This window comes from Dipodomys ordii, unplaced genomic scaffold (genome assembly GCF_000151885.1).
Source record: "Dipodomys ordii isolate 6190 unplaced genomic scaffold, Dord_2.0 Scaffold35, whole genome shotgun sequence".
Taxonomy (NCBI): domain Eukaryota; kingdom Metazoa; phylum Chordata; class Mammalia; order Rodentia; family Heteromyidae; genus Dipodomys; species Dipodomys ordii.
This window is the reverse complement of record NW_012267251.1, coordinates 4,663,520-4,690,502: the sequence shown is the minus strand read 5'-3', so window position 1 is coordinate 4,690,502 and position 26,983 is coordinate 4,663,520. Positions and strand designations below refer to the sequence as shown.

The window sequence follows — 26,983 nt, the reverse complement described above, 5'->3', positions numbered from 1 at the left end:
TCAGTAGGTAGGGACCACCTGATTTGTAAGAATTTATCCAAAGACTGGCTGCTGGTCATATTTCAATATTCAAGGTCCACCCATTAGATGTTCTTAATGGTAGACTAGCCTCTAAGTTAAAGCTGATAATAACTACAGCTCTCCTGGCCTGGTTATTTACAACTTCCCCAAGAAAGCCTCATGGGTAAATAATATGTGAAGGGGCCATGCTGTTTGAATGAAGGTGTCTCCAATTTTAATAGGGGCTGTCCTGTCTTTCCAGGACAGAAAAGGTGAATTGCATTGTTTGAATCCTCCTCTGACTACCACGGAAAGCCATTCACATGAAACAAACGCAAATCCATGAATAATTTAAAAGACTTCCATATGGAAGCTAACTCATCAAATATACTCACTATTTTAATAGGAAAACCTAGAAAAAATGATATAATTAGGCATTAACCTTTCTACAGAAATGTTACAAAGTACACTCACAGACAGTGTTGTAAAAAAATAAAGTGACATTTTACTTCTAGATTTATTAGGAAATAATTATAGGATGCACTTTCTCTAAATTTTATTCAAAATGTGTAAATCAAATACCACTGTCTAATTGCTGGCAAGATAATGCTCCTATTAATCAGACCATAAGCGTGTTTTGCTTAACCTTAATTACTTTTCTTCATCACCATTAAGTCTTACGGGCTGTACAATTGTGACCTAATAGTTGAAAAGATATATGTGTGTGGTAGTCTACATTCTCACCACATTTCACTGACATTTAACCTAATTGAGAGACACGGTTCAATTGGCTCAGGGGAAGAGAGAAGCAGGAGATGGAGAGAAGAAAGAATTGTGTTTCTTAGCATACTATTATGCTTTATCTCTCTGTAATTATACAATTAATATGCAACTTGTAATTATATAAATTGGTATATACCATTCTGCAAACATATAATTTAAAATATCACATATAATTACATAAATGTAAGTATCATTTCCCTGTTATCAATCTACAAGGTGCCCTGGAGCTCCAAGATTTATTATTTATTCTACATACATACAGGAAGCTAGATTTTATAACTTGCTCAGCTTTATCCCCCAGTTCATGGATATAGAAAATGCTGAAAGTTATAAACCCACTCAAACTAGCCTTGATGGGACTTGGCTGTTGTGTCTTCTAGTTGTTTCATTAATAAAAATTTATTAATTTTTTTTTGCAAGTCCTGGGGCTTGAACTCGGCCTGAGCACTGTCCCTGAGCTTCTTTTGCTCAAGATTAGCACTCTACCACTTGAGCCGCAGTACTACTTCTGGCTTTTTCTGGGTATGTAGTACTGAGGAATCGACCCCGGGCCTTCATTCATGCTAGGCAAGCACTCTGCCACTAAGCCCCATTCCTAGCCCCTTCTAGTGTTTAGAACCCACACTTCCTCTCAGGAAACATAGTTGGCTACCATTTGTAGCACATGTAACTAAAATGCATCTACCGTGAACTGCAGTGAGTTTAGACTATTACAGCATTGTAGTTTCTAAACAAAACCTAAGTGAGTGTTTTACTGAAAGTCAGTGTATATAACAATCCTTTGTGATCTTTCATGAACTAAGTTCAAATGAAAATCAAACTTTTGTTGTTTGTTCAAAGGTCTAAGAATACGTCTGTTCAATTTTTCTCTCAAATTATTAAGCTGCTTATTATACATAATCCGAGTGCTACTAGAAAGCCCTTCACAAGGAAACGAATGGTAAGGTACCTTTGTCTGGACTTCCAGAATATTCTTGTATTTATTTTGAATTGTATTACATACATTTTGAAGGACAAGTTGTGGAATTAATTTTTTTTCAAGATGGGAGGTGTTTGTCACAAACCAATTTGGGTTTCCTGTAATACATTAATGTTTATAAACTTTTAGTCTTGTATTGTTTTTCTAGTTGTCCAGTTGATAACACTGTATTCTGCATAATCAAACTGGTATTGCCATCCAAGATGCTGGAAATAATTATGTTCAAAATGGCTCACTCTGTGTGTGTGTATGTCTGTATGTGTCTGGCACAGAACATGTGCCAGTACAGTGGTTTGAACTCAGGTCTAAGGCCCCGAGTATCTGTTTTTGCTTAAGGCCAGTACTTAAAGCCACTGCTCTATCTGAATTGTTGGTGGTTAATTGGAGATAAGAGTCTTATTATGGGCTTTCTGACTGAGGCTGGCTTTGAATCGTGGTCCTCAGATCTCAGCCTCCAGAGTAGGTTAGGATTACAGGTATGAGCCCCAGTATTCAGTCATCTCTGTGTCTTTAAAGACCCGAATGCAGTTCTATTCTTGATCTTTTCTACTGCTTGAAGGTTCAATCTGTATCATGCTGGATTTTTCCATATTTCCAGTTATACTGAAGTTACAGTATGAATTTTTTCAATAGAAGCATAAAAGCAAGCTTGGGATTTCACATTTAATGTCTCTAGTTTCAGATGTGGCCTGTGTAGTTCTTTCTATTGAATTAAACTAGATTGATTGACTTTCAGTTACTTTTTTCATCCACAATCCTGTTGTTTCTCTTAAATTGAACTTCTATTCATTCATGGGCTTCCTCTTGTTAGGCTCCGCCCTTTTGTATGGGTATTTAGTAAAGTGCTCCATGCCACACGGCTGGCCAATAAGTTCATAGTGATTTTCTAAGCAGAGAGTTAAATGTGATGACTAACTTCTCCCACGACTGTTTTCCTTTCAATGTGAAATTTTACCCTCAAATAATTAAAAGACCAGATATGAAAGTGCCACAATAGCTCATAATATGCATTCTCATGAACTGAGGATTCTTTAGTATGTTTAGATACTAAAGACTTCTTTGCATTTATTCAAAAGTGTAGAGAGACACGATAAAGATCATCCTACAAGAATTTTTATCAGGCAGTGATCTGTGTGATGATTCTGCATAAAATAAAAATTGCCTAATAAAATTTAGTGATAGATATTTCTAATAAGTTTTTTTTATTGTGAGAATACTGTACAGAGGGGTTACAATCACATGAGTAAGGTAATGAATAGATTTCTTATCAAGCATTGTTGCCTCCTTCTTTGTTTTTCCCCTACCATTCCTTCCCTCCCACCTCCACAACTACAGTTCCCCCCACCTTGCCTAAATTATAAAGTTCATTTTTGGACATAGCCTCTTGTACATTTCATTGTTGCAATGGGTCCACCTGTATCCCTATTTAAACAATTTGTTTTTTCCCTTCCATTCCCCAAATTATATCAACATCAAATACAGTGAAAACAGGGCTTATACCGTGGGGGCGGGACATACAAAGACAAAAAATCACGTACTTAACATGTCCTGTCATCTTACAGGGAAGTCACGTCAAGATAGAGGTACACAAGACCACTCCATACACTGAGGAATTAGGTTTTATTGGTGGTAGGGTTTGAACTCAGGGCTTTACCTGTTGATCAGGAGCTCTATCACTCCAGCCATACCTCTAGCCCTTTTTGCTTTGGTTCTTTATGAGATGAGGTGTCACATTTATGTCCAGCTGGCCTGAACCACAATGCTCCTATTTCCACATGGCTGGGAGAGTAGTGCATGCCATAGCACCAAACTCTTGGGTGAGATGAGATCTCATAAAGTCTTCACTGTGGTGGACTTAATCCCTGGTCTTCTTGATCTCTGCTTCCCCTGTAGCTAAGATTACAGGGGCTGCCAATATTCCCAGCACTCCAAGGACATTTTCAACCTGTGCAAAGATTGTTTATCTTGAGATTCTTGCTGTTTTCTGGCAAGAGACTAGTGACTGTATGTATGTTATTTCCTGAAATACATATTTTATCATTCCTATACTAAATGTGAAGAATCAGAGCTATTCTTCCCCTTCCTCCTCTCGCGTGAAGACATTCGGGGTGGACCCTGAGCCTTGTAGCCTGGTTTACATCAGTGATCAAGGGATCCGGGCCTTTCCATCTCCCAAACTGCAACCGCATGTTCAGCTTCTTGGCTGCTAAAGGGCATCCCAGACCTCTTCATGGCCCAGCCACCTTCTGCTGTGTCTTCCGTATTGCATGATTTGCTCACTGCACGCGGCATGATTTGCACTGGGCCGCTTGGGAGAGCCACGTCCCTGGTGCGGCCGCCCTCGCTCCTCCCCCTGACCCCAGCCACCTTCGATTTGGACTTCTCATTCGGACTTGGCTCCCATCAGGCTCGTTCTTAACAGTGAGCGTCATTCCCCCTGCAAGACAGAAGCCTGGTCTTGATACTGCTGTGCCTCAAACTCCAAGCACCGAGAATAACCCAGAGCTCCTTCCTCTCCACCCATTCTTGTGCACGCTCTGCCCCTGCACTCCCTGGTCATGGGGGGGGGCACGGCTGGGTCAAGGCCTTCCCCCTTCTGGCCATCAGATCACGCAAGGTGTGTTTCCTCAACACAAGCAGGTGTTTATGTGCATGTTGAACGTGTGTGGTTTAATATCAAGCTTTGGTTGGTTGGCTTGTTTTCCCTGTCAGACTTGACATTCCATGATGGCTTAGAGGTTGGCCTACATCTCCATAGCCTGGGCCCATGAGTCATAGTAGATGAGTAAAACACTTCCTCTGTCCTCTCTCCTCCTGCCGCCTGCCTTCTATTCTAGTAGTGTGGGGCTCAGCTTCTTCTGCCTCATCTCATGGCTCCTTTTCAGAAACGTGTTTCCCATCTCTCCCTTCCTCCCCCCACCACTAACTGTGGTTCAACTTGTGTCAGGGATGCCTGGATTATTTCTGGGATCACAATGTCTTGGCTACACTTTAATCTGAAGCTCTCAGCGGGCATCCGGCCCATGGCCTTGTGAGGGTTACAAGTGGTATGTGGACACAGCCAGGACAACCTTCTCCCACGAACGCATTGCATTTCATTCGGCCATTTTCCTACCTTCTCTGTATTCTGATCCAATACCAGGACCGTGCCGTCTCGGCCTCTTTCCCTCCCATTCTGCGCGGGAGATTTGTCGAGTCAGGCAATCGGAGGGAAGCAGTGAAATGATGCCCAACTGTCACGATATTTGACACAATGCAGCTGATTGGGGATCGCAGCCCAGGGACGTGATACCGTTGATGACTCTGTTTTATTAAGCACGGTGCACGTGAAAAGCTTGCTCCTGTTAGCATGCCACAGTTGAATTTTTTAAAAACACTTGGTGATTTAGAAATGAAACAGACACAAGAGAGACCCCCAAAAATCACAAAATGATTCACGAAGAGCCTTTCCACGTGGGGTGAAGGTTGGGGGAAGACACCAGCAGGTGATGGCAGAGTAAAGTCCTACCATTTGGAAACCATAGTTTCCTACAATTAGCTTGCATGCGATATTGCTAGGAGTACTTAGCCGTCATTACAGAGGATATACATTTGACAAATCAGATTACTGTAATTAAAAAAGACATGCCATGAGCTAACTTGCCGTTCCAGGTTAAGCACCATATTCTGTTTAGATCTCATTGTCAGTGCAGTCCTGGTTAATGAAAAGCAGAAGTAGCCTTGGTGGGGCGCAGAGTCTATTTTAGAATAATGAAACTCATTCAGCAGGGAGATTTATTGAATTAGAGCTTCTGACATGATAGGCTGGCAGGTATTTTATGCTGTCTGGGTTTCATTTATAAACTCCCTCAGGAATCAAAACCTCTATGAAAGTGTGGCCCAATGGGCAAATGGAAGGATAGGAACATCATTTTACTGTTAAGGTCTGACACTGTGCAGGTAGGAGCTGGCCTGTGTGGACAAAACGCAGTTTGGGATTCCAAGGTGTTGGCAAAGGACAGGCACCACAGCATGTAGTGTGTGAGTTAGATCAAAAGGCAAGACCTGAGCTGCGTGTGTTTCCACTTTAAAAATTATTGAAAGAGGCCAGGTGCCGGTGGCTCACGCCTGTAATCCTAGCGACTCAGGAGGCTGAGATCTGAGGACCTCGGTTCAAAGCCAGCCCGGGCAGGAAAGTCCATGAGACTCTTATCTCCAATAAACCTCTAGAAAACCAGAAGTGGCGCTGTGGCTCAAGTGGCAGAGTGCTCCACTTGAGCTGAAGAGCTGAGGGACAGCACCCAAGCCCAGAGGTTTTCTACTACTCAAAGTTGAAAAGTTTCTACTTGCTTTGTCTCAAAATAAGTAGCCAAATGAAAGAATTTTGTTCACATTGTTTGCTTGAGTTGGTTCTTTTTTCCACTGTGTTTTGGTAAGGTGATTTTTCATTCAGTAATTCATGATTTCGCGACTGACTCATGCTTAGGACAACATGAATCCATATGACAGGGAGAACAAAGTAGAAATCACCCCGACATGTAGCCAGAGGCCCTTGGGGTATTTAAAAATGTCATGTATGAAGTCTCTCTGTGTGCACATCGGCATACAACACATGACCCGCAATGTTAATTTTGTTCTCAGTGACGATGTTGTTATAGAAGTTGATGAGGATGCTACTTTAATTCACTTATTAGATCCACTTACATTCCTGCTGTAAATAATCCTGCAGTGCCGTGTGCCTGTGTGGGCTTTTTTTCCTTCCTGTGCTTTTTATCTATGAGATTGGAAGGACCATGTGGCCTTGGTTTTATTTGCTCCTCCTTGTTTTGCAGCTTATATAGGAGTTTGTAGATCAGATTGCACATGAACATTAGGTTTTCATGGGAAATCCATTTTTTTTTGAAGAACACTAGCTTTCTACCAAATGGATACATTTTCTTGTCTTTTTGAAAAATCGAACTTAATAGTAAGGAAATTGGTGACAAGGTGGCTTTTCACTGGAATTTCTCATCTCATTGAAATATATATATCGGAGATACGTAGATATTTTTCATGTGTTGTCATTTCTTTTACATGACATAGTCCTTTTTATTTTAACTCAGTGAATTACACTTGCTAGGCAGGCACTCTACTCCTTGAACTATGCTTTCTGCCCTTTTATGATTTAGTGCTTTGTTTTTAGATAGGATCTTTTCTTCTCAGATGAGTTCTTGGACTGAGATTCTCCGACCTCTGGCTCTTGTATAACAGTGACCACAGTTGGAGCTCTCAGTAACTTTTTGTCCAGAGTATTCCTAGAACCTTGATCTTCTCCATCATATATGTATATTTATATCTTATATATAATCTTATTTAACTTATCTATTTCTAGAGCATTTCCATTGTTTACAAGAAAATATCCTAGATGAAAGATAATACCTTCAGTTAAAAATAACCAGATCTTAGTTAAGTCTATGTTATTTATCAGTTTCCCTCTGAAAGCGCTCACCGACTTAGGTTTAGCTATCTATTTTATAGTTTTCCAGGGACTACTCTTCTTGGTTGTTTAGAAGTTGTTGAAGTCCATGATTTCTCTCTCTGCCAGCACCAAGCATATGTCCTCCTCCACTCTGACATTCCTTGTTTGTGTCTGATTTCTCAAATGTGACTGAGAATATAACAGAAATGTGTTGGGAAGACAGTGAACTCATCATCTCTATCTGTGTCTTGCCTGGCGTCGTGCAGCATTAAAATGGATGTCTAGTCTACTATGTGCCTGTGAGTAAAATAGATGTATTAGTAAATGTTCGAGCACTTGGCATGCTGGTGGTGACATCCCTTAAGGATACAAGCTTTCAAACACTTGCCACGTTTCAATGGAGAGATGTGGAGGAGAGATGTAGTGAACCCCACTAAGACATTGGTTGATGCCATTGTCAACTGGAATTCTCAGAGCTTTCTCTGGTGACACAGGGACAGAGGGTTCAGCCAAGAGCCCTGGACAACACCCCTAGACAGAAGATTCAAAAGGCTTGTAGAGGAAAGGTGATGAGTACACTTGAATAAGTCTAGGATTTCTGTGACAAGGATTTTGGTCTTTAGTTTTTGCGTGTGCGTGTGTGTGTGTGTGTGTGTGTGTGTGTGTGTGTGTGTGTGTGTGTGTGTGTCTGCACTGGTGTATGAACTCAGGGCCTCAGGCTCTCACTTGGCTTCATTGCTTAAGTTTGAACCACACCTCCACTTCTGGGTTTTGGCTGGCTAATTTGAGATATGAGTCTCATGCATTTTTCTGCCTGAGCTGGCTTTGAACCGTGATCCTCAGATCTCAGCCTCTTTAGTCATTAGGGTTACAGGTGTGAACTACAGAGCTCTCCTTGTAGACAACATTTGGAGAAGACACTTGTGGTCTGTTACTATATAATGTTTTGTGCCAATGTCACTTACTGTTTTTTGTAAATCTATTAACTATTTTTATAGAAATACAGGGGCTAGGAAGGTGGCTCAGTGGTAGAATGTTTACCTTGCATGCATGAAGCCTTGGGTTTGATTCCTCAGCACCGCATAAGCAGAAAAAGCCAGAAGTGGTGCTGTGGCTTAAGTGGTAGAGCACTAGCCTTGAGCTGAAGAGCTGAGGGACTGTGCCCAGGCCCAGAGTTCAGGCCCCATGACAGACAAAAAGAAAAAAAAAAGAAATACAGATCTGAAATAGTAATGTGTCCTCTATTCTCAATTACTTACTTTATGCTTATTGTTTATACTGTTGACTTTGTATTACACAACTATTAACACACTTAAAACTGGGTGCCAGTGGCTCATGCCTGTAATCTTAGCTATGCCGGAAGCTAGGGTCTGAGCATCAGGACTCTAAATTAGTCCAGGAAGACTAACTTAGAATCCTGGAAAAGGAGGTGTGGCTCACTCGGTAGATTGCAGTCAACCTTGAGTGAAGAAGCAAAAAAGGACAGCGCCCGAGTCCTGAGTTCAAGCCCCAGTATCAACACAAAATCACAGCAGCAAGAACGAAAACCTCAAAGATAAAACAGAGTTTTAGCAGACCCTTATATAAGTATTCAATGAAGAAGTATCTGGCAAAGGGTTTGGTTTGTTTTCCTTTCCCCTTGCAGGCTATATCCAGGTTTAAGTAATGACCTGTTTTTATTTTCATTCATTGTTAACAGTAACCAAAAAATGAAATGAAAAGAGGCTTTCTCACAGCCCCACAAACTAAACACCTGGAAATGGATACTCAAAAGAGGGGACTGGGGTCAAGGAGAGGGGGGAGACGAATGAAGAGAGGAAGTGGGGAGATGGCAGTCCTAATACTCAAGGTCTGTCTTACAAAATTAAGAAGAGTGAAGGAGGGCGTGAGCTGGGAGGGTGGAGAGAAAGCTGAAAGGGCTGACATCCATCATGGACAGCTTTGTTACATGGCCACTTCTTTGGACAAGTATTTAAGTGTAATAAAGTAAATATTAAAAACGAGGAGGGGTTTTGCTGGAATAAAGATGATTCTTACCAAGAAAGGCAAAGATCAGTGACATTTTTCTACAGGTAATTTGCATATCTCACTGTCTCTTTAATGGTAGCATTATTTTAGTACTTCAAACAGTAATTGAAGTCTCTAAAAGCATGATTTTTAAAAATAATTTGTTGTTTTAAACTAACATTTATACCTTTCTTTTCTTAGGTCTCACATCTTTTGGGTGAATAGAAGTCTCCCTCTATGGGGATTGCAGGTTAGGTTCAATTTTCTCTTATTCCTACATTTCTGGGTTGAGTCATGTTTCATAAAGATATATGACCATAAGAAGAATTGTTGAGATTCAAAGTAAGTTTTTCTTTCCTCTGAATGTTTATTCATATTTTAGACTAATTTTTTATTGCTTTTGTCTTGCTTTCCTCAGTGGCTCATTCTGTCTTGTGAGAATTTCCTTCTGATCAGGGTTAGACTCTAGACAGTATAAGAGTATGGAGGAAATAATAATAAGGCTTTATTTTTTTCCAAACTGCTTCATTTGTATATTTCTGTTTTGGATTTACTTGAAAGTCAAGACCAAGGTCCATCAAGTATCTCTACTTTTTACCTTATACCATCCTGGGCACATGGTTGAATCCCTTAGGTAGTTTTTGAATGAATACATGAGTCCTGACACTGATAGTTAGAGCTAAGTTCCCAAGTAGCTAATTGTGTAAATAGGAGAACAAAACATTATTCTGTAAGAAGAGTCCTTAAGAAAGGGCTCTTTCTTACAGAGAGAGCAGCATGTCTGAAGTACCTTCTTAAGCAATTACCCAGAATTCTGTCACAGACTTCAAATTGGAGATTCAAAAACAATTGAGTTGGGGGAAGGGGAAGAATTCGAGATCCACGGATTCTGAGCTTTCTTTAGAACACGCTCAGATCAAAGGTTTGCCTTATTTTTTAATGCTGTGCTGATTGGGAAGTCTACACATTGTCATAATGAATCAAATCTGTGTTGTGATAATTATGCAATCAGAATTTTACTATGGACATGACATGGTTTATTAAGGTGAAGTTCATTTTTATGTTGGTTTCCATTGATTTTTGTTTAGGTGTCACATTCCTATATGAACAATTCTTTCCACATATATATGTTTTCATTGAAAATATAGTCAGTTATTCTCACACCTAGATTTCTGTTTCCCTTTCAACTAAAATGAATTAGTAATTTATGAATATTCATCTATTGTCTCAAATACATTTTGATCTATTCAAATTCATTTTATTTAATAGTCTTGTTTTAAAAAGAATATTCTTCTCTAAAAAGAATTCCAAGTAACATGCTAAAAATATCTTAAGGATCATCTAGCAATATGCACCTCTGGGAAGCAGGCTGGCTGATTTAATTTAGTAGCTTGTGGAGAAAATCAAGGAGCTTAAACTTTCTTATTGTAATCATGCCCGGCTCTTGAATGTGATTGTGACTTCTTTTATTTATACCACTAAACAGTTGTCTATTTTTATTTCTCCCATTTTGTTTTTATTCCAAGATGGTGACTTAAACTTGTTCCTTGATGCTTTTACTCATTGGCTGTTGTTCTAACTCAGCAACACTTCCAACCTCAAAGGATTGGTTGTTTTTTTTTCTTTTTGTCCCCATACCCATATTCAATATTCACATAAATTAAAAACTTTCATTCCAGTACCAGACAACACTTAAAACTAGAAGCTACCTGTCTTTTCAATTCAGAGCTTAAAAACCTATTAACAAGCCAGGAACCAGTGGCTCACGCCTGTAATCCTAGCTACTCAGGAGGCTGACATCTGAGGATTCGCCTAGATGAATTAACTACTCAAAATCCAGAAGTAGTTCTGTGGCTCAAGTGGTAGAGCACTAAGAGGCTCAGGGACAGTGCCCAGGCCCTGAGTTCAATCCCCACAACTGACAACAACAAAACACAACAAAAAAGAAAACCTACGAACACATGTGTTTATTACTTGAATCTATTCTTTTATTCCTTTAAATTATTTGAGACTCTTAACCCAGAATAATTTCTGCAGTTCTTTTTTCTAGCTATATTTTTTCTGTTGTGATGATGTTTTTCTGACGTTGATGGTAGAAATTGAGTCTATCATAAGGATTCTAGGAAGAAGTATGTTTAAGAGGGTTTTGTTCCTCAGCTGTCAAGGAAGAATTGGTTACAAATTTCTTTGAAATGAATCCTGAAAGTGGTTCGAAGTGTTGATGATGTTCTATGTTTAGATTTCCCTCTGTGTAAGGTGGATGATAGAGTTAAATATATTCAATATGGTTCTGGGCTTGAAATCAAGGTCTGGGCTCTGGGCTCTGTCTCTGAGCTTTGCTGCTCAAGGCTTTGTGCTCCAGCACGTGAGCCGCAGCTCTCCTTCTGGCTTTTCAAAATTTAATTTATTTTTATTTTTTATTTAATTTAATTTGTTTTCCTTCTGGCTTTTTGGTGGTTAATCGGAGATAAGAGTCTCACGGACTTTCCTGCTGGCTTTGAGCAGCAATCCTCAGCTCTTAGCCTCTGAAGATTTACATGTGTGAGCCATCCGTGCCCAGCTCATATTCTTTTATTTTTTGTATTTCTATGAAGGAAATACTGATTCTGGTAGTGGTATTGCTGGGAAGGGGCAGTTGGTTTGGGTGTGCAATTGTGTGTGATTGTAGACGCTAGGAAGGAACACACACACATGCACACATAAAAAGAAAAACAAAAAACCTTTTCTGTTTTGGTCGTAGTGGGGTTGGAGAAATAACCGCCTTGTGCTTGCTGGCAGGTACCCCGCCACCTGAATCAGACACCTAACCTTTTTTACATTATTTGTTTTATTCTGCTTTTTGGGTAGCAGCTTGTCTTTTTGCTGAGAGCTGTACTTGGCCCTCAGTCCTCCAGTCCATATAGCTCATGTAGCTGGGATTAGAGTGGCACACCACCACATCTGTCTTGTTTGCTGAGCTGAAGGTCTCACTATCTTTTCTGCCTGGTCTGGTCTTGAACCATGATCCTCCCAATATCTACTTTTGAGTAGCTGGGATTGCAGGTGTATGTACCATCATGCAGAGTCCAAGAACAAGTCCTTTATGTATTATGAGGATCTGGACAGATGCTAGAATTGATCAAAACTAAACTAGCATAGAGGAGACAGAGGATGTACAGTAGGAAACAGCAGAGGCTGTACAATCTGCCATGTGCTAGGTCTGTCATCGGTGTAAAGATCCTAAACACACACATACACACCACATATACACAAAGTATCTACGCGCGGCTGTGTATGTATGTAAATTTAGCAGAATGATTCTGACTGTGGATTTTAACTCTATCGCCTTTTCTCACTGAGTTACAATGTACATTTTTAGGTCTCCGTGGCCTTGATCAGTCTGTTTGAGACCATCCTGCTTGGCTATCTCAGTTATAAGGTGAGTGATTTTCCCGAGCACGGCTGTGCTGCAGCAGCTACAGGCTCCACATGTTTCCCCAGTCTTGGTTTGCCTACGACTCCTGCTTGGGAATCGGGCAGGCTTTTCTTAAACCTCCGTAATTGTGTTGAGCCTCTCCAGCAGGTGCTAAGCACTATAGCAATAGAGTGAGGCTGCTTTGAGAGCCCCTTCACTAATTCGGATGGGTTGATTGACTTCCACGTTTGTCGCTGTTAAGGCAAATGGAAGGGAAAGTCTGCATTTTTATGCCCTTTTGTCTCTGCTCATAATGTGTATAAATTTTTTTTGACAGAGTAAAACTATGTCTGTTAGGAAATATTTTTGCCAATGATGCTAATTAATGGTGAGGCTTATTAGTTTTGGCTAACGCCACCTAGCAAATTGTTATTGGAGTGCTTTATGGATGGGGAATTTGATGCATGGTGATCTTTCCTCAAGGAGTTTCCAATGCAGAGAAGGGAAGAGGGCTTCCTGTGACGTGTAAATAAAGTAGGCCATGAGGTCAATGAGAGAGGTGGTAACTTTGGATGGAAAGGAAATACTTGCCTGATCAGCAGTCCTACAATCGGCGATTTCCACAAAAAACAAGAGGGAAAGACTGAGGAGGCTTGATAGAACTGGCAAAGATGTTAATGTGGAAAATGCATTTGCGTTGGATGGCTAATAAATGTATACAAATGGAGATTCTCACATCTCAGCCTCCCAGGTAGTGAGCTAGTGGTCCAGGTGTGAGCCAGCACTGCCTGGCTTGCATTCTTTCACTGTATTCTTTTGTTCTCACGGTTTATAAAACATGGGAGTTTTAATGCGGTAATTCGGCTTTCGGAATACAAATCCAGAACCTGTGTGCAGTTCAGGTCAAAGAGACATGACAGGTCACATTGCTGGACAGTGTTAACCAATGGTGAGGATCTAGTCAGTGAAGTAAAGGGTCCAGGTTGATGGACATTGCACAGGCTCATTGGTTAGGGGGTCCGGAGAGAGAAATACATGCCATTTTAAAGCCATGTGAGTCAGGATGACTGCTATTATGGTAGTCAAATTAAGAGAGAATCATAAAAAGAACAAAAGAAAAAGAATCCCAACAGGTTGCTGTGCAGATAGGTGGGCTTAATGGAATCGGACTTGGAGATGATGGATTCCGGGGGCCAGGGGCCAACCAGGGCAGCAGCATCTATAAGTAATTGAGGGTGAGGAGCAGGAACATGGAGGTAGAGATTCAGTAGTCCTTTCCACAGAGATGGAAAGAGTCATAAAGGTTTCCAGCAGCTGGGGGTCTGTGGCACACACCTGTAATCCTAGCTACTCTGAAGGCTGAGATCTGAGGATCCTGCTTGAAACTAGCCTATGCAGGAAAGTCTGTGCGACTTTTATCTCCAATAAACTACTCCCCCCACAAAAAGCTGGAAATGGCGCTGTGGCTCAAGTGACAGGAACAGAGACTAGGCCCTGGGTGCAGGCCCAAGGGCTGGCCAAACAGAAAAGTCTCTTGCAGGGCAGAATCTCCATAGTAGAACGGAAGGCTTGGGTTCATTGTTCTGGAAGAACAAAGCAAGCAGAGGAGACAGAGTCACAGTCTCTGGGGTTAAGAATCGCCATTGTTTTTTCCTAACAATTTATATGTTTTTACCAATACACATATTCAACCTTATCTCTTTCACAAACTCATATTATCAATTTCTTTCCTGTTTCTTAAAGCTTTATTTATGAATATTTATTCTCCTTTATAGTTTTATAAATGTATGATTATACATAAATATGTGACTTCTATATAATTATAAATAAGATATATAATTTTATATTATTTATTTCTTATTTATATTTGTTCTTGGTAGTACTGAGATTAGGACTTGGATATGGGGCCTCCCCATTGCTAGGCAGATGCTCTTCTATCAGAGCCATGCCTCCAGCCCTTGTAGCTTTGGTTAGTTTTCTTTTAGTAAGATTCTCACACTTTTTCCTGAGGCCAAGCTTGGGCCATCCTCCTCCTACCTCTGCTTCTCACATAGATAGGGTCACAGATGTGTACGAGAAAGCTGGCATATTCTTTGAGCTAGAGCATTGCTACCTTTGTACCCATATTTTTCTCCAACGATGATCCTCCTATCTCTGCCTCCTAAGTAACTGGGGTTGCAGGCTGTGGTGGGCTACCAGGCCAAGTTTTCAGACATACTGTTACAGTCATCTACAGAAAAGAACACTAATTTCTATGAAGGTTAGATTACTGAATAAGAACTTACAGACGAAAAACAACAACAAAGATTTCAAAATATAGAAGGGATAGTTAAATACTTATGAGAAAAATAAAGTTTTAGAAAAACCTAAGGAAGGAAAGTATTTTGTGAGAGCACGTGAGCATTGGCAAGTATGAGAAGCTTCTGGAAGGCCAAAGAGTTTAGAGATGAGTGTAGAGCATTTGCTATTCACCTGCGAATGACCAGGGTCAATGGAGTGCACTGAGATTAAAAATAAATAAATAAATAAATGGTTGAGTGGAGAACTTTGGCTGCCTGAAGGAGATTTCTAGAGAAAATGAACAAAGCAGAAATAGCTCACTGAGAATTGGTTGCAATGTTTGAACCAAAAGGAATGGGAAAAAGAAAAATAGACCGAAGAGGGAAGGTTAATGAAAACAGTGGAAAAGGAAGCTGAACTGAGAGATTTTAGGAAGTTGTTTTTCCTTCCTGAGAATTGAGAACATGCCACATGATCCATCAAGGAGTATTTCAAAGCTTGAGGGAGTAGAAAGCTTGGACAGAGCTGTCACACGTGCATGCATCCATTACCTGAAGAGAGCCAGATTTTTATAAGCTGTACAGACTAGGGGACAGTCTTTCAGTGGTTCATTTCTCCTTGCCAAAACACGTGCTCTGTATTTCTATCCTGATTGAAAAATCTGGATTTCTTTTGCACTCTCATGAAACAAAAGCAACATCTATAAATAAATTTAAATCTTGATCAGAACAAAAACCTAGTCATTAGTTCTTGAGTTCCTTCTTACGAAAATATTTGTTGTGTGTTGAATAATGCACAAAAAGTAATCCAGTTAACCAAGTAGACCTGAGCTTTATGGGTAAATCTGTCCTATCTCTCTCTGTACTACAAGCATATTTGCAGAAATATAACACAGCCAAGATAGTCTTCATTTGTGAATGCATTTGCTTCAAATGTTAGCTTATGCTGTCATGTGAAAACCACTTTGGTGTTTTGCTAAAAGAACTCTTTAGTTCTAATTTTAAAAAGTCATTGAAAAACACACACAGAGATGCCGGATAATTTTCCACTGCAATTATAGGATGATGGCATTTATAATTAATTACTTCCTCTCATTTATAAAACGGGAGCAGAACATTGTCAGACTTCGCATGCAGGGTTGGATGAAACATAAGCTTTCCACCCTGACCCTCATAAACATTAATGGCTTCGATGGGAGAGAGGGAGATGTTAAAGTCCAGTAATTTACAGAGGAAGGAGAAAGGAGAAAAAAAGACCTTTGTGACCACAGAAGGGTAAAATGCTATTAATTATCTTTTCCTCTCCTGAATTTGTGAAATCCTTGAACTCGTTTGACTTCTCCACAGTGCTGTGGAAACTTCTTTGGAATGCAGATATTAAAAAACTGGGAATTGTTTGTGGACTATAAATAAGAACTGGAAATGTACTCTTCTCTTCACACTGGGTTTTCAAGAAAAGCCATAGGCACATATGCAGAAATGGATATTTCCTTACATCAACGATTGGACACCTTCCTAATGCTATTTTATTTTTACATTTAGTGTCCTGAAATATCAACATGACTAGCAAATCAGCATATATTTTTTCTCGTATTTATTGGCATATTGCATGTGTGCATAATTCATACTTTTTACATATTACCTATGTGTAGATACATAAATATTGCATACACTGAGGGTCTTCATATGAACAAATATAGTGTTGGAATTAGGCATTCTTTATTTTGGAATTAGGCATTCTAAAATCAGCAATCATCTAACCTTTAACAATTAAAGCAGTTTAATCTGTCATGGAGACTGGGAACAAAATCAGCAAACACATACAGTGCATTTTGAAGTTAGCAGATAATGAAATAAAATCCACTGTGTCAACTGATTTTATCAGTTGTCCTAGCCAAGTACAGATGTCTGCCTCTCTGATTTCTCCATTCATGCTTATAGCTACTTGACAAAATGAACACAGTAATTCCCAACAGTAAAGTTTTAACTGGATTACTATAAATACCCTCTAATTCTTTATCAACCTCTTTCAAAATAGAACTCTATTTATACGCACATATTCATTAAGTCCAAGAGAAACAAAAACAAACTCCCACAAAACCCTCAAACTTCTGCCAACCAAAAATTAGCATACCTAGAAGCTTTTGTTAAGTTTACAATTGTTTTTCTTATAATCGCTTTACAAAAAGTTGCAGATCTAAAAAATGCAGCCCTATCCATAAAGGTTTTTTTTTTTCTTTTCTAGAAAGGAACAAAGAATTTAGTTCAAGTCTCATGTATGCATCACTCTAAGTAAGGCTAGTTCTTTCTACTAGGTGCTGGACAGTTAAACTTAATTAAGATTGGGTTTACTTTACTATTTTCAATTCATTTAAGGAAGATGAGAGCAGCCCTTGTGTATCTGTACGTGAGGACATGCACCTGTACTTCACTCCTGCAAATTCCAGCAAATTCAAGGTTTTTCTGGGAAACATGACATGAGTCTCTGCCTTAAAGAGCAAAGAAATAAAGGAAGAAAAAGTATAAGAAATCCTTTAGTCCAGCCTGATCTTAAACTGCTACAGTTCATAGGATTTTTTCACTCAAGTGCTTTTTCAAATTATTTTCAGCACCAGATTTCCATTCTTGGATGATAAAAATAAAAGTAGGATAGATTTTTTTTAGACAAATCCCATATTTTTCACTAAGAAATATGCCCAAGCTAACTGGAAATTGGTTAGATTGAGACATTCCTTTTTTTTACTGAGTTCTAAAGAGAGCATGGGACTACTTACTTAAAACTGATTCAGATGCTAATTTAAAATTTATTTTCAAGAAGTTATATTTTGCAAGAAGGAAGAGTAATGCCTTTTATCTCCACCGTGGTAATAAAATTAAGTGAGATGAATAGTTAACGGATTTGATTTCCTGCTTCTATCCATGGCAGCGTGTGGACTTGCTCTCTGTTGTCACTGTAACAGCTTGTGCTCAGCCGGCTCTGAGCTCCAGGTCAGCTGGGATTTCCTAATGCCAGTGGCATTCAGATCCTTTCCATATTTGTTTTTCATTTGAGATGATTAACGATGCATCTCTCTGTTCAGAGGACAACCTGGGATCTTAGAATTAAACCTAATGAATATAATTGAAAATGTGGCCCTTTATTTTTAGCAGGAAACATATTGTTCTCCTGTACAATTTTTGACCGTGTGAATTGATTCTCAATGGAAAGTTCACTCACTGGCCACAACACACACACACACACACACACACACACACACACACACACACACACACACCACACACACACACACTCTGAACAACGAGAGTTAGTGATAGCAGTGGCAGTGATTTAGGCGCATCAGACTGTTAAGCAAGTGCTAGGATTGGAAATCTCATATAATTGTGTGTGTGTGTGTGTGTGTGTTGGTCCTGGTGCTTGAACTCAGGCATTGTCTTCAAGCTTTTGTGCTCAAGGCTGACACTCTACCACTTGAGTCAAAGCTCCACGTTTGACTTTTTGGTGGTTAATTGGAGATGAAAGATTCATAGACTTTCCTGGCCAGGCTGGTCTTGACCTGTAATCCGCAGTTTTAGTCTCTTGAGTAGTTCAGATTAAAGGTATGAGCCAGAGCACACGGCTAAATAATAACATTCTTATACAAGTGTTTTCCATTTGAAACCATTGTGGAGAAATATCAATACTTCTGTTTAAAAAGTGAGACAATTATGTTAAAGAAGGGAAGGATGATCTATAAAATATTTTGGAATTTGGCCAGGAACTAGTGATCTACTTACAATCAAACTATAATCCCAGCCTCCTAGAAGTCCAGATGGGAGAATTGCTATTCTAGGTCAGCTAGGGAAGAAATGAAGTAATTCATCATTTGTATGACTCCTTCTCCACCAATAGCTGGGTTCTGTAGTGCCTGCCTGTCATTCTTAGAAAATTATTATTATTATTATATATAAAACAATATGAATATAAAATAATATGAAATTATTATTCAGGGCAGGAAACATGACCCCATATCTCAAAAATAATCAGGGTAAAATGCTTTTGGAGCCCTGGCTCAGCAGCTGAGTGTCCATGTTGAAAGTACAAGGCTTTTAATCCCAACCCCACCACCATCACATTGAAATAAAAGCCACCTCCACCAAACGCCTATATACCATGACAAGTTAAAATACTACAAAAGAGAACAGACCATGAAAACTCGGCCATATTTTTTTTAAATGGACAAAAGGTACACTGTTGTACACTGGTACAATATACCAAGTTGGCATACCTGGCATTGGTGATAACCGCCCTGTTGGACAGGCTTGCTTTAGTGCCAATTGAGAAAAAACTAAGTACCTCAGGCAGAGGCAGTGATGGGTGTCTGCGAGTTCCTACATTCCCGGGCAGTGAGTCTCTCGCTTATCTCAGTACAGACCTCCAGGGGTAGGACATCATCACAGGATTAGCTCCCATTAGCTTTGTCTCCTTGGTGCTACCTGCTGAATCCGGGCCCCAGGGTCAGGACAAGCCAAGTTAAGTGTAGTCAGCGTGCAGTTACGATCTGGTGTTGGGTTGGGATTCTGAGAGGCCCTGCGTAAGCCATCAGCTAAAGCTCCCTGGAGCCTGGTTCTCAGGGCAGCTCCTGAGGCTGAGACCCAGACCCAGTTCTTCTGAGCCCCACTGTCTATCAGAACCTACTTTGCACACTGGAGGACGCCATTTAAAAACAAGCCCAGTGCCTTAGGGTCTGTAGCTGATGCCTATGGAGATGGGAGCAGTTAGCACTTGCTCTTACCCTTGCTGTCCTTGCGTTCCAGCCTTTCTTATGCTTAGGCACTAGGCCACTGTCCCTGTGAATCTCTCTAGGCCACTCCTGAGTGAGTCTCCTGTCTCCTGAGGTACTGGAGGAGCTTTGTAGCGCCTGGACCAACTTCCGGGCAGAGCAGTTCTTCCTGCTCCCTCCTCGGACTTTGGATAGAACCTGGAGGGGGAGGAGCTGGTGCCACAAAGCCATGAATACTTTAGCTCCTAGGAAATGGCTTCACTAGAACTTGTTTGGTGATGTGGACATATTTTCATATTTTGGGACCTCAAGTATTATATGGTAATTGGAAACTTCCAGAAAGCCAGATTTCCACTTTGCATTTCCAATTTATAGGTTTTTTTTTTTTTTTTTTTAGAAAAGCAGTCAGCAGTAGGCAATTCTGAGTAGTTTGGAGTTAGGTGCTGAATGAGTGTGTTTCCTGTTGCTACCACAAAGTACCAGCGGCTACATTCTTCATAAAGGAAAGGAGGTTTATTTATTTGTGTCTCACAGGTCTGGAGCCTGAAAGTCCAAGACAGAGTATTTATTCTCTGTTGGGCTTCATTGAGGTCCACTCTGTGGGTTGATACCACAGGGGGAGGCACTCAGAGAAGAGCTGTGTGGGGGCCTGGAAAGCAATGCCACAGATAATCGGGAGCCAGGCTGTTTCTCTTTAATGAAACCTACTTTTACCAAGGCAGACTGGGGTCCCTCAAGAACTCTGGAAATCCCTTTCCAAGGTGCTGTGTCATGACCTGCTTATTCCCTTTTGCTCCAGCAGCTTCATGTGCCAGTACCTGCCAATAGCCCCACCCAGGCACACAGACTGCCCCCAAACCATGGCAGGAGCCAGTAGAGAGACAGATTCAATGGCAATCTGTGAATACCAGGATTCACTTCCGGGGCAGGATGTGTGTGTTCCTGTGGAGATCCACTGCCCAGAAGCATGGAGGGGCTGGTCTCACATGCCGATGGCACCTTCTGGAAAAGGTTAAAGGGATTATTCTTAAGAAGCTCCATGGATTCCTTTTGCCCTGGGCTCTGCAACCTTCTTATTTAGTCTTGAAGGATACTGTGCTGTGTGGGTTGAGAGATTATGAGTAGATCCTTTAAGATTGATTTAGGGTAAAACCACACCAGCGACTTTTAACAAGCTGTGTGATGGAAAAACTGCTTGGGATACATTTCACACAAGCATTGCAGTATGAAAGATTGAGTCACTCTATAATTGATTCTATAGACTTACATGGTGGGGGTTGGGAAGATGCGAGGGCTTGAATGCCGGGTCTACATGTTGTTCTTTAACTTTTTTTTGCTCAAGGCTACTGTTCTACCACTTGAGCCACAGCTCTATTTTCAGCCTTTTGCTGGTGAATTGGAGATATGAGTTGAATAGACTTTCCTGCCAGATTGGCTTTGAACCATGATCCTCAGATCTCAGCTTCTTGAGTAGCTAGGATGACAGAATGGTGTCTGGCTGATTCATATATCTTATTTTCTTTTTTTTTTTCTGGTCATGGGGCCTGAACTCTGGGCCTGGGCACTGTCTCTCAGCTCTTCAGCTCAAAGCTAACGCTCTACCACTTGAACCACAGCGCCACTTCCGGCTTTTTTTCTTTTTGCTTATGTGGTGCTGAGGAATTGAACCCAGGGCCTCATGCATGCAAGGCAAGTGCTCTACCACTGAGCCACCTTCCCAGCCCATCATGTATTTTATTTTCATTCTTTACTTCTATACCATGGTGTAGGATTCCAATTTCATATGGATTACTATAAAATATTTCTTGGACTTCTTGGACTTACTATAAAAGTGAGAGATCACACAAACAATCTTCAGGTCGCCAATACCCCAGTTATCATTCTGCAATTCACAGTTATCATTCCGCAATTCACAGTTATCATTCCGCAATTCAGTTTTCTGTTGTCACCGGCTTTCTTATTATAACAGTCCAGATTTTTTCCCCTTTTTAATAGGATTCAGCATAATTGACTTTTATTTTTATTCCTTCTTTCTTGCTTAGGGAAATATCTGGGAACAGATTTTACGAATTCCATTTATCTTGGAGATAATCAACGCGGTTCCTTTCATTATCTCAGTAAGTCCTAATATCTTCAAAAACAAAAAAAATGTTATTATGTTTAAGTAGTTTTTTAAAACTCTAAGTGCTTGTAAATGATATTGCAGCAAAGATACATGGATTGACACTTTGGTTAGAATCATAGCACTGAAAAAGAGTAAATGCAGCTGAATAAGTGAATTGGGTAATTCAATGAAATCTAATGAGATTTAGTTCAATTACAAAATGAAGTATGGGTCTAGAGATGCCATTGAACAATTATCAGTACTCTTAGAAAGACTTGAAATTGCTCACTGTATTTCTTGTTTATGTTGTAGAAATATTAAAAAGTGGAAACAAATTACAATGAACAATAGTGAAAATACACTTATCTCTAGTTTAACCATAGGGTATACTAACTGCAATTCTCCTTTCGTAGGAAACTTTCTGCGACCTAGACACCAATGTACTGTCAATTACCACTTTCATAATAATCCTATGTAACTGTGATCATATTAATATGTAACTTTGTGCTTTCCCGTTTGCAAAATAAGGTTTTAATCTCAATACAATAGTAATGTTGGTTGGAATTGTACTTTCTAGCACTTTATTTGGATTTTGGTTGGAAACATTAGGCAATAAATCAATCCTGAAATGGTGACTTCTGATAGTTTATTTTGAGCAACTTATCTACGGGAGGTGACAGGAGGCTCAGAATCATGGCAATGGGGCAGGTCCTCAGTGTCACTTGAAGTTGGTGACTGCGAAGACAGGGAGTAGAAATGTTGTAAAAGACAGCCTTCTCTCATCTTTCCTGCTTATCTCAAGTAAGAAGGAAGATAAGGCCACTTATAAAGCATTACAGTAAAAGGCCTAATAATGGATTAGCATAGTTATATCTGACGTGTAATGAGAGATCATTATTTTCTTTTCTTCTGCTCTTATTTTTCTAAGGAAGACCTAATGAATTAAAGGTCCTATCTTTACTTTGCTTTTATTTTTTTTTAAATAAAAACCAACCAACCAACCAAACAAACAAATATGTGTTTAAAGATTTTGCCACTAAATCATTTCGTTGTCTCAATTTTTAATCTGATTAAATGAAACTCTTAATCCGTGGGCTAGGATGTTTTTTTTGAGATAGAAGTTCAGCTTTGATTTGTTTTTCAGATATTCTGGCCTTCCTTACGGAACCTGTTTGTTCCAGTATTTCTAAACTGTTGGCTTGCGAAGCACGCCTTGGAAAACATGATTGTAAGTAATAAAAGTGAAGGCCAAAAGTTTCCCTCTTAATGCAAAATATAAAAAAAATACTTTTAAGCCCTTTGCTCTTTCCTTACTGATTTTCTAGGCATAAACCGAATTAGCTGTTTCAGGGTTTGATCTTTTGTTATCCAGAACATAGGAACTACATATAAAATTGAATGCATAAGATAGAAATTGCATATAATTTGTATTCATTAATATATAACCTATATAATTTGTATTTATTAATATATAACCTATATAATCTGTATTTATTAACCTATAACATTTAATTAATTATTAATTTATTTATATTTATTAATATAGGCATAACATTAAAATGCTGTTATGTATTCATGTTCTATGCATATTTATGTTATATATTTTGTGTAAATATAATATGTAAAGAATATGTTTGTGTATATAATGTATATATATAATGTATATATACATATATAATGTATATATACACATAGAGCAATATGTATGTAACAGTATTTTAAGTGTACATCTATGTTAATTGAGAGACTGGAAGCGATCCTTTTAGAATAGTGAAACCAGTGTGAAAATGTGTGAAATGTCTATAGAAACACATGACTTCCTTTGCAGGGCCTCATTTATGAAAGAGGTTTAGATTTTTCTGTATGTCATAAGACAGCATCTAACTCTTGTTTGGACCTGGTTTCCGTGGACAAATCCCTTCCCCTTTCCAGGGAATCTGTTCCTCTGGAAGAGGCGCCCTGATTTGAAGGACGCAGGGAAGTGATGTGTCAAATTGCTTTTAATTTTGAGTGGTTTCATGATCCACACAATTTATGGGGCCCTATGAGAGATGTGAAATACTCTCATTTAATATCATCCTATTAGACTTGGTTGATTTTAGTTGTGTGTGGGCTGTTAGAAAGGAGAGTGGAAAGCCAGGCAGAAGAAGAGATGCAAGGTTGAGAATTATGCCACGTGTATTTGCTCAAAGCTGACTGTGTTTGAAATGAATGTCGTGTACCTAGGACCGAAGTGTGTTTACAGAGGCCTTGTTGAAGACGTGCAAGCAAGCTAAGAGACATTTTCTGTTTGCTCATTCATTCTACAGATTGTTTTCATTCATTTATTCTATAGGTAGGGAGATCTTTTTCACTATATGCTACACCCTCTACTAGGCAAACTACTTAACTTTTCTATTGGTATCTTCATCTGCAAGAGAAGGTACAGGCACTATACAGCAGGTTTGCTTGTGCACACACACATACACACATATACAATATGAGTGTATAAATCTTGTATTTGGCAGAAATCCAGAAAGAGTCCCAATATTAATAATTATGCTTCACTATAAATCACAGTTGTTTGGAGACAAACATAATTTCCATTTAGCTGGTCTTGGAATAGACATTATGACCAAAGTTTTGGCCCAGAAGACTATTTGAATAACATTTGAGTAGTCTTAACTTGGCGAGTATTTCTTTATATCAAGTAATGGTGGGGGCTCACAGCCAGTGTGGGGGGCCCTGGCCTGTGCACTGGCTTGTAGAACCTCGGTGCAGTCTTAATTATCCCCAGAGCAATTCCAGTGGATGAAATAGAGATCGCCAAATTGCTAATGAAAAAAATACATCAGGAGAAAAAAATCTCTGTTAATTACTATGAAATTAGTTGTTGGAAAAAATAAGCAAGACAGAACCGTTAGTTATTCAGGGAGAGGAAAAAGGAATGTTTTGCAATATTAATCCTTTCCCTCCTATTTCTAAGGTTTGCTTTTCCATGTACCATTGGATTCTAACTGTTTCTCTGCTCATTAGCACTGCTTCTGCAATAAACTGAAGGATGAACAATGAAAATCTAATCAATCACCATAATTCTTTTTTTTTCTATAGGACTTCTTTGTATCTCTGTGGTAAGGGAAAATAAGGTGATGTCTCATTGAGATATTTTCCACTAGTGAAGTTACTTTTCTCATATGGCATTAATTTTGAGGACATTAAAAGTACATTCTAAAGAAATGCAATGATTATAACTCTTTAAGTTAAAAAACCTTTTTAATGGATATGACTAAACCTATAATTAAATATTAACCAGTTTTATATTGCATATTTTATTTGCTTTAGTATGGACAATCATTCATTAGGTCACATAAACATTGTTGCATATTTTGGGTGATTTTCATGTGTTCACATTTTAGAAATTTCGTTATTGGCTAAATGCTTACTGAATGAATGAATGCATGGATTAGAAAGGTTATATTCTGGGTTTTGATATATATTACTAAATAACCCCCCTAAAATTTGTAGTTTCCTGAGTGGTACTGAAGATGGGTGTTCACCTTTTATGCTTTAAGCAACACTGATTATTATTATTATTGTTATTATTTAATTATCAATTGGAAAAGTACCAAATATGTCTTGGATTTACATTTCTTCTAATATCAATATTAAATCAAATTGGATATCAGTGGCTCATGCCTGTACTATTAGCTACTCACAGGGTTGAGCTCTAAGGATCACAGTTTGAAGCCAGCCTGGGTAGAAAAATCTATGACACTTTTCTTCTATTAACCAAGGAAAAGCTGGAAGTGGAGGTGTGGTTCAAGTGGTAGAGAGACAGCATTGAGCAGAAAGAGCCAAGCAAGATCACAAAGCCCTGAGTTCAAGCTCTAGTTCTGTCACTTTGTACAACAACATAAGGATAATATGAATTAGAAATTAGAAAAATCAAATCAAATGCCAAAATTGTATTCATGGACTTTTTCTTTTGGTGATAAGCTATGTGTTCTAATTCCTATTTTTTTGACAATGAGCTTTGATTGTAGTTTCACTTTGCTATTACTCACTTCTTCATTGAATTTACTATTATTTGATCTTTCAACATGAGACTAATACACGCGCTCTTGCTGTTATTCTAGAATGATCTACACAGAGCCATTCAGCGTACTCAGTCTGCCATGTTTAATCAAGTTTTGATTTTGATATCTACATTACTCTGTCTCATCTTCACCTGGTAAGTTCCTGTCTATCAGCATTTTCATTATGCCTTTTGCTTCATTACAGTTTCTGAAGGACAGTGTGTTACCACCCATTATTATCAGTGGTTGGTTGAAATAAACAACTCAATACTCAGCATAAACTGTAACGGGCCTCTGCCTAAGCAGAGTCCTTCTTTTATCCGACAGACAGCGCTGGTGGCCTGCGTCTGTTGGTATTGAGATGGACTGGGATTCTGACATTTCCCCAAGTGCCAACAGCACCTCACGAGAGTGTGTTGGGTCTGCCCTGCATGTCGGAGGAGAACACTTCCTTCACAGCACTGGCATGGGCTGCCCTCATCTTTCTGCCTTCTGCAGATCAGACCCAGTGGGGTGAAAACTGCCCCCCTCCGGGCCGGCCTCTGCCCGGCCCGCTGCAGGGGAGCCCTGCCTGCAGCTGCACAGGACGCAGAGGCGGCTCCTCCAGGCCCTGCCAGTGTGTCTTCGCGTTCCACAGGCCCCACGTGGGCCATCGTAGACGATTCCACAGCACAGAGGTGTGCCTCACAGAAGGCAGGGCCTTGGCAAGAGATCAACTATGAAAATCAACAACACAGAGAAATGGCCAGGCACCCGTAGCTCCCACCTGTGATCTTAGCTACCCAGGAGGCTGAGATCTGAGGATAGCAGTGCGGAACTAGCTCAGGCAGGAAAAAATGAGCCAGAAGCCGAGGCTCAGGCGGTAGGGAAGAGCTAGCCTTGAGCACAGGAGCTCAGGGACAGCGCCTGCCCAGGTACAAGGACCAGCACACACACCACAGAAGAGTCTGGAGCGATAATCTGCTCTGCTCTTGGTTGCATCGCTGTGGGAGTTGCTGCTCTTGTGACGGGTCCATGACACCTGCTAGCCGAAGTTCTAGCTATCGCTAAAATGTGGCCCTGGCTTTAACGTTGCCAAAATGAGCCAAAGAGAAACTTAGCCAAATAAAATGTTATTGGTTTTGATCACAGGCATATTTGGATGTTCTTAAAATGATAGTGCTCAGAAGGGAAGGACTTGAGATT

At 39.7% G+C, this 26,983-nt stretch overlaps 1 protein-coding gene across 4 annotated transcripts in view; it reads left to right on the top strand.

Annotated features, from left to right (window-relative positions):
• The window catches only part of Kcnt2 (potassium channel, sodium activated subfamily T, member 2), a 262,318-nt gene that overhangs the window by 88,631 nt on the left and 146,704 nt on the right, over positions 1-26,983 (top strand). For all 4 annotated transcript variants that reach the window (XM_013017373.1, XM_013017372.1, XM_013017371.1 and 1 more), the window contains 6 exons: positions 1,624-1,723; positions 9,408-9,456; positions 12,565-12,624; positions 21,682-21,756; positions 22,888-22,971; positions 25,859-25,953. In XM_013017373.1, coding sequence (XP_012872827.1) covers positions 1,624-1,723; positions 9,408-9,456; positions 12,565-12,624; positions 21,682-21,756; positions 22,888-22,971; positions 25,859-25,953 — 463 coding nt within the window. The remainder of the gene's footprint in view (positions 1-1,623; positions 1,724-9,407; positions 9,457-12,564; positions 12,625-21,681; positions 21,757-22,887; positions 22,972-25,858; positions 25,954-26,983) is intronic.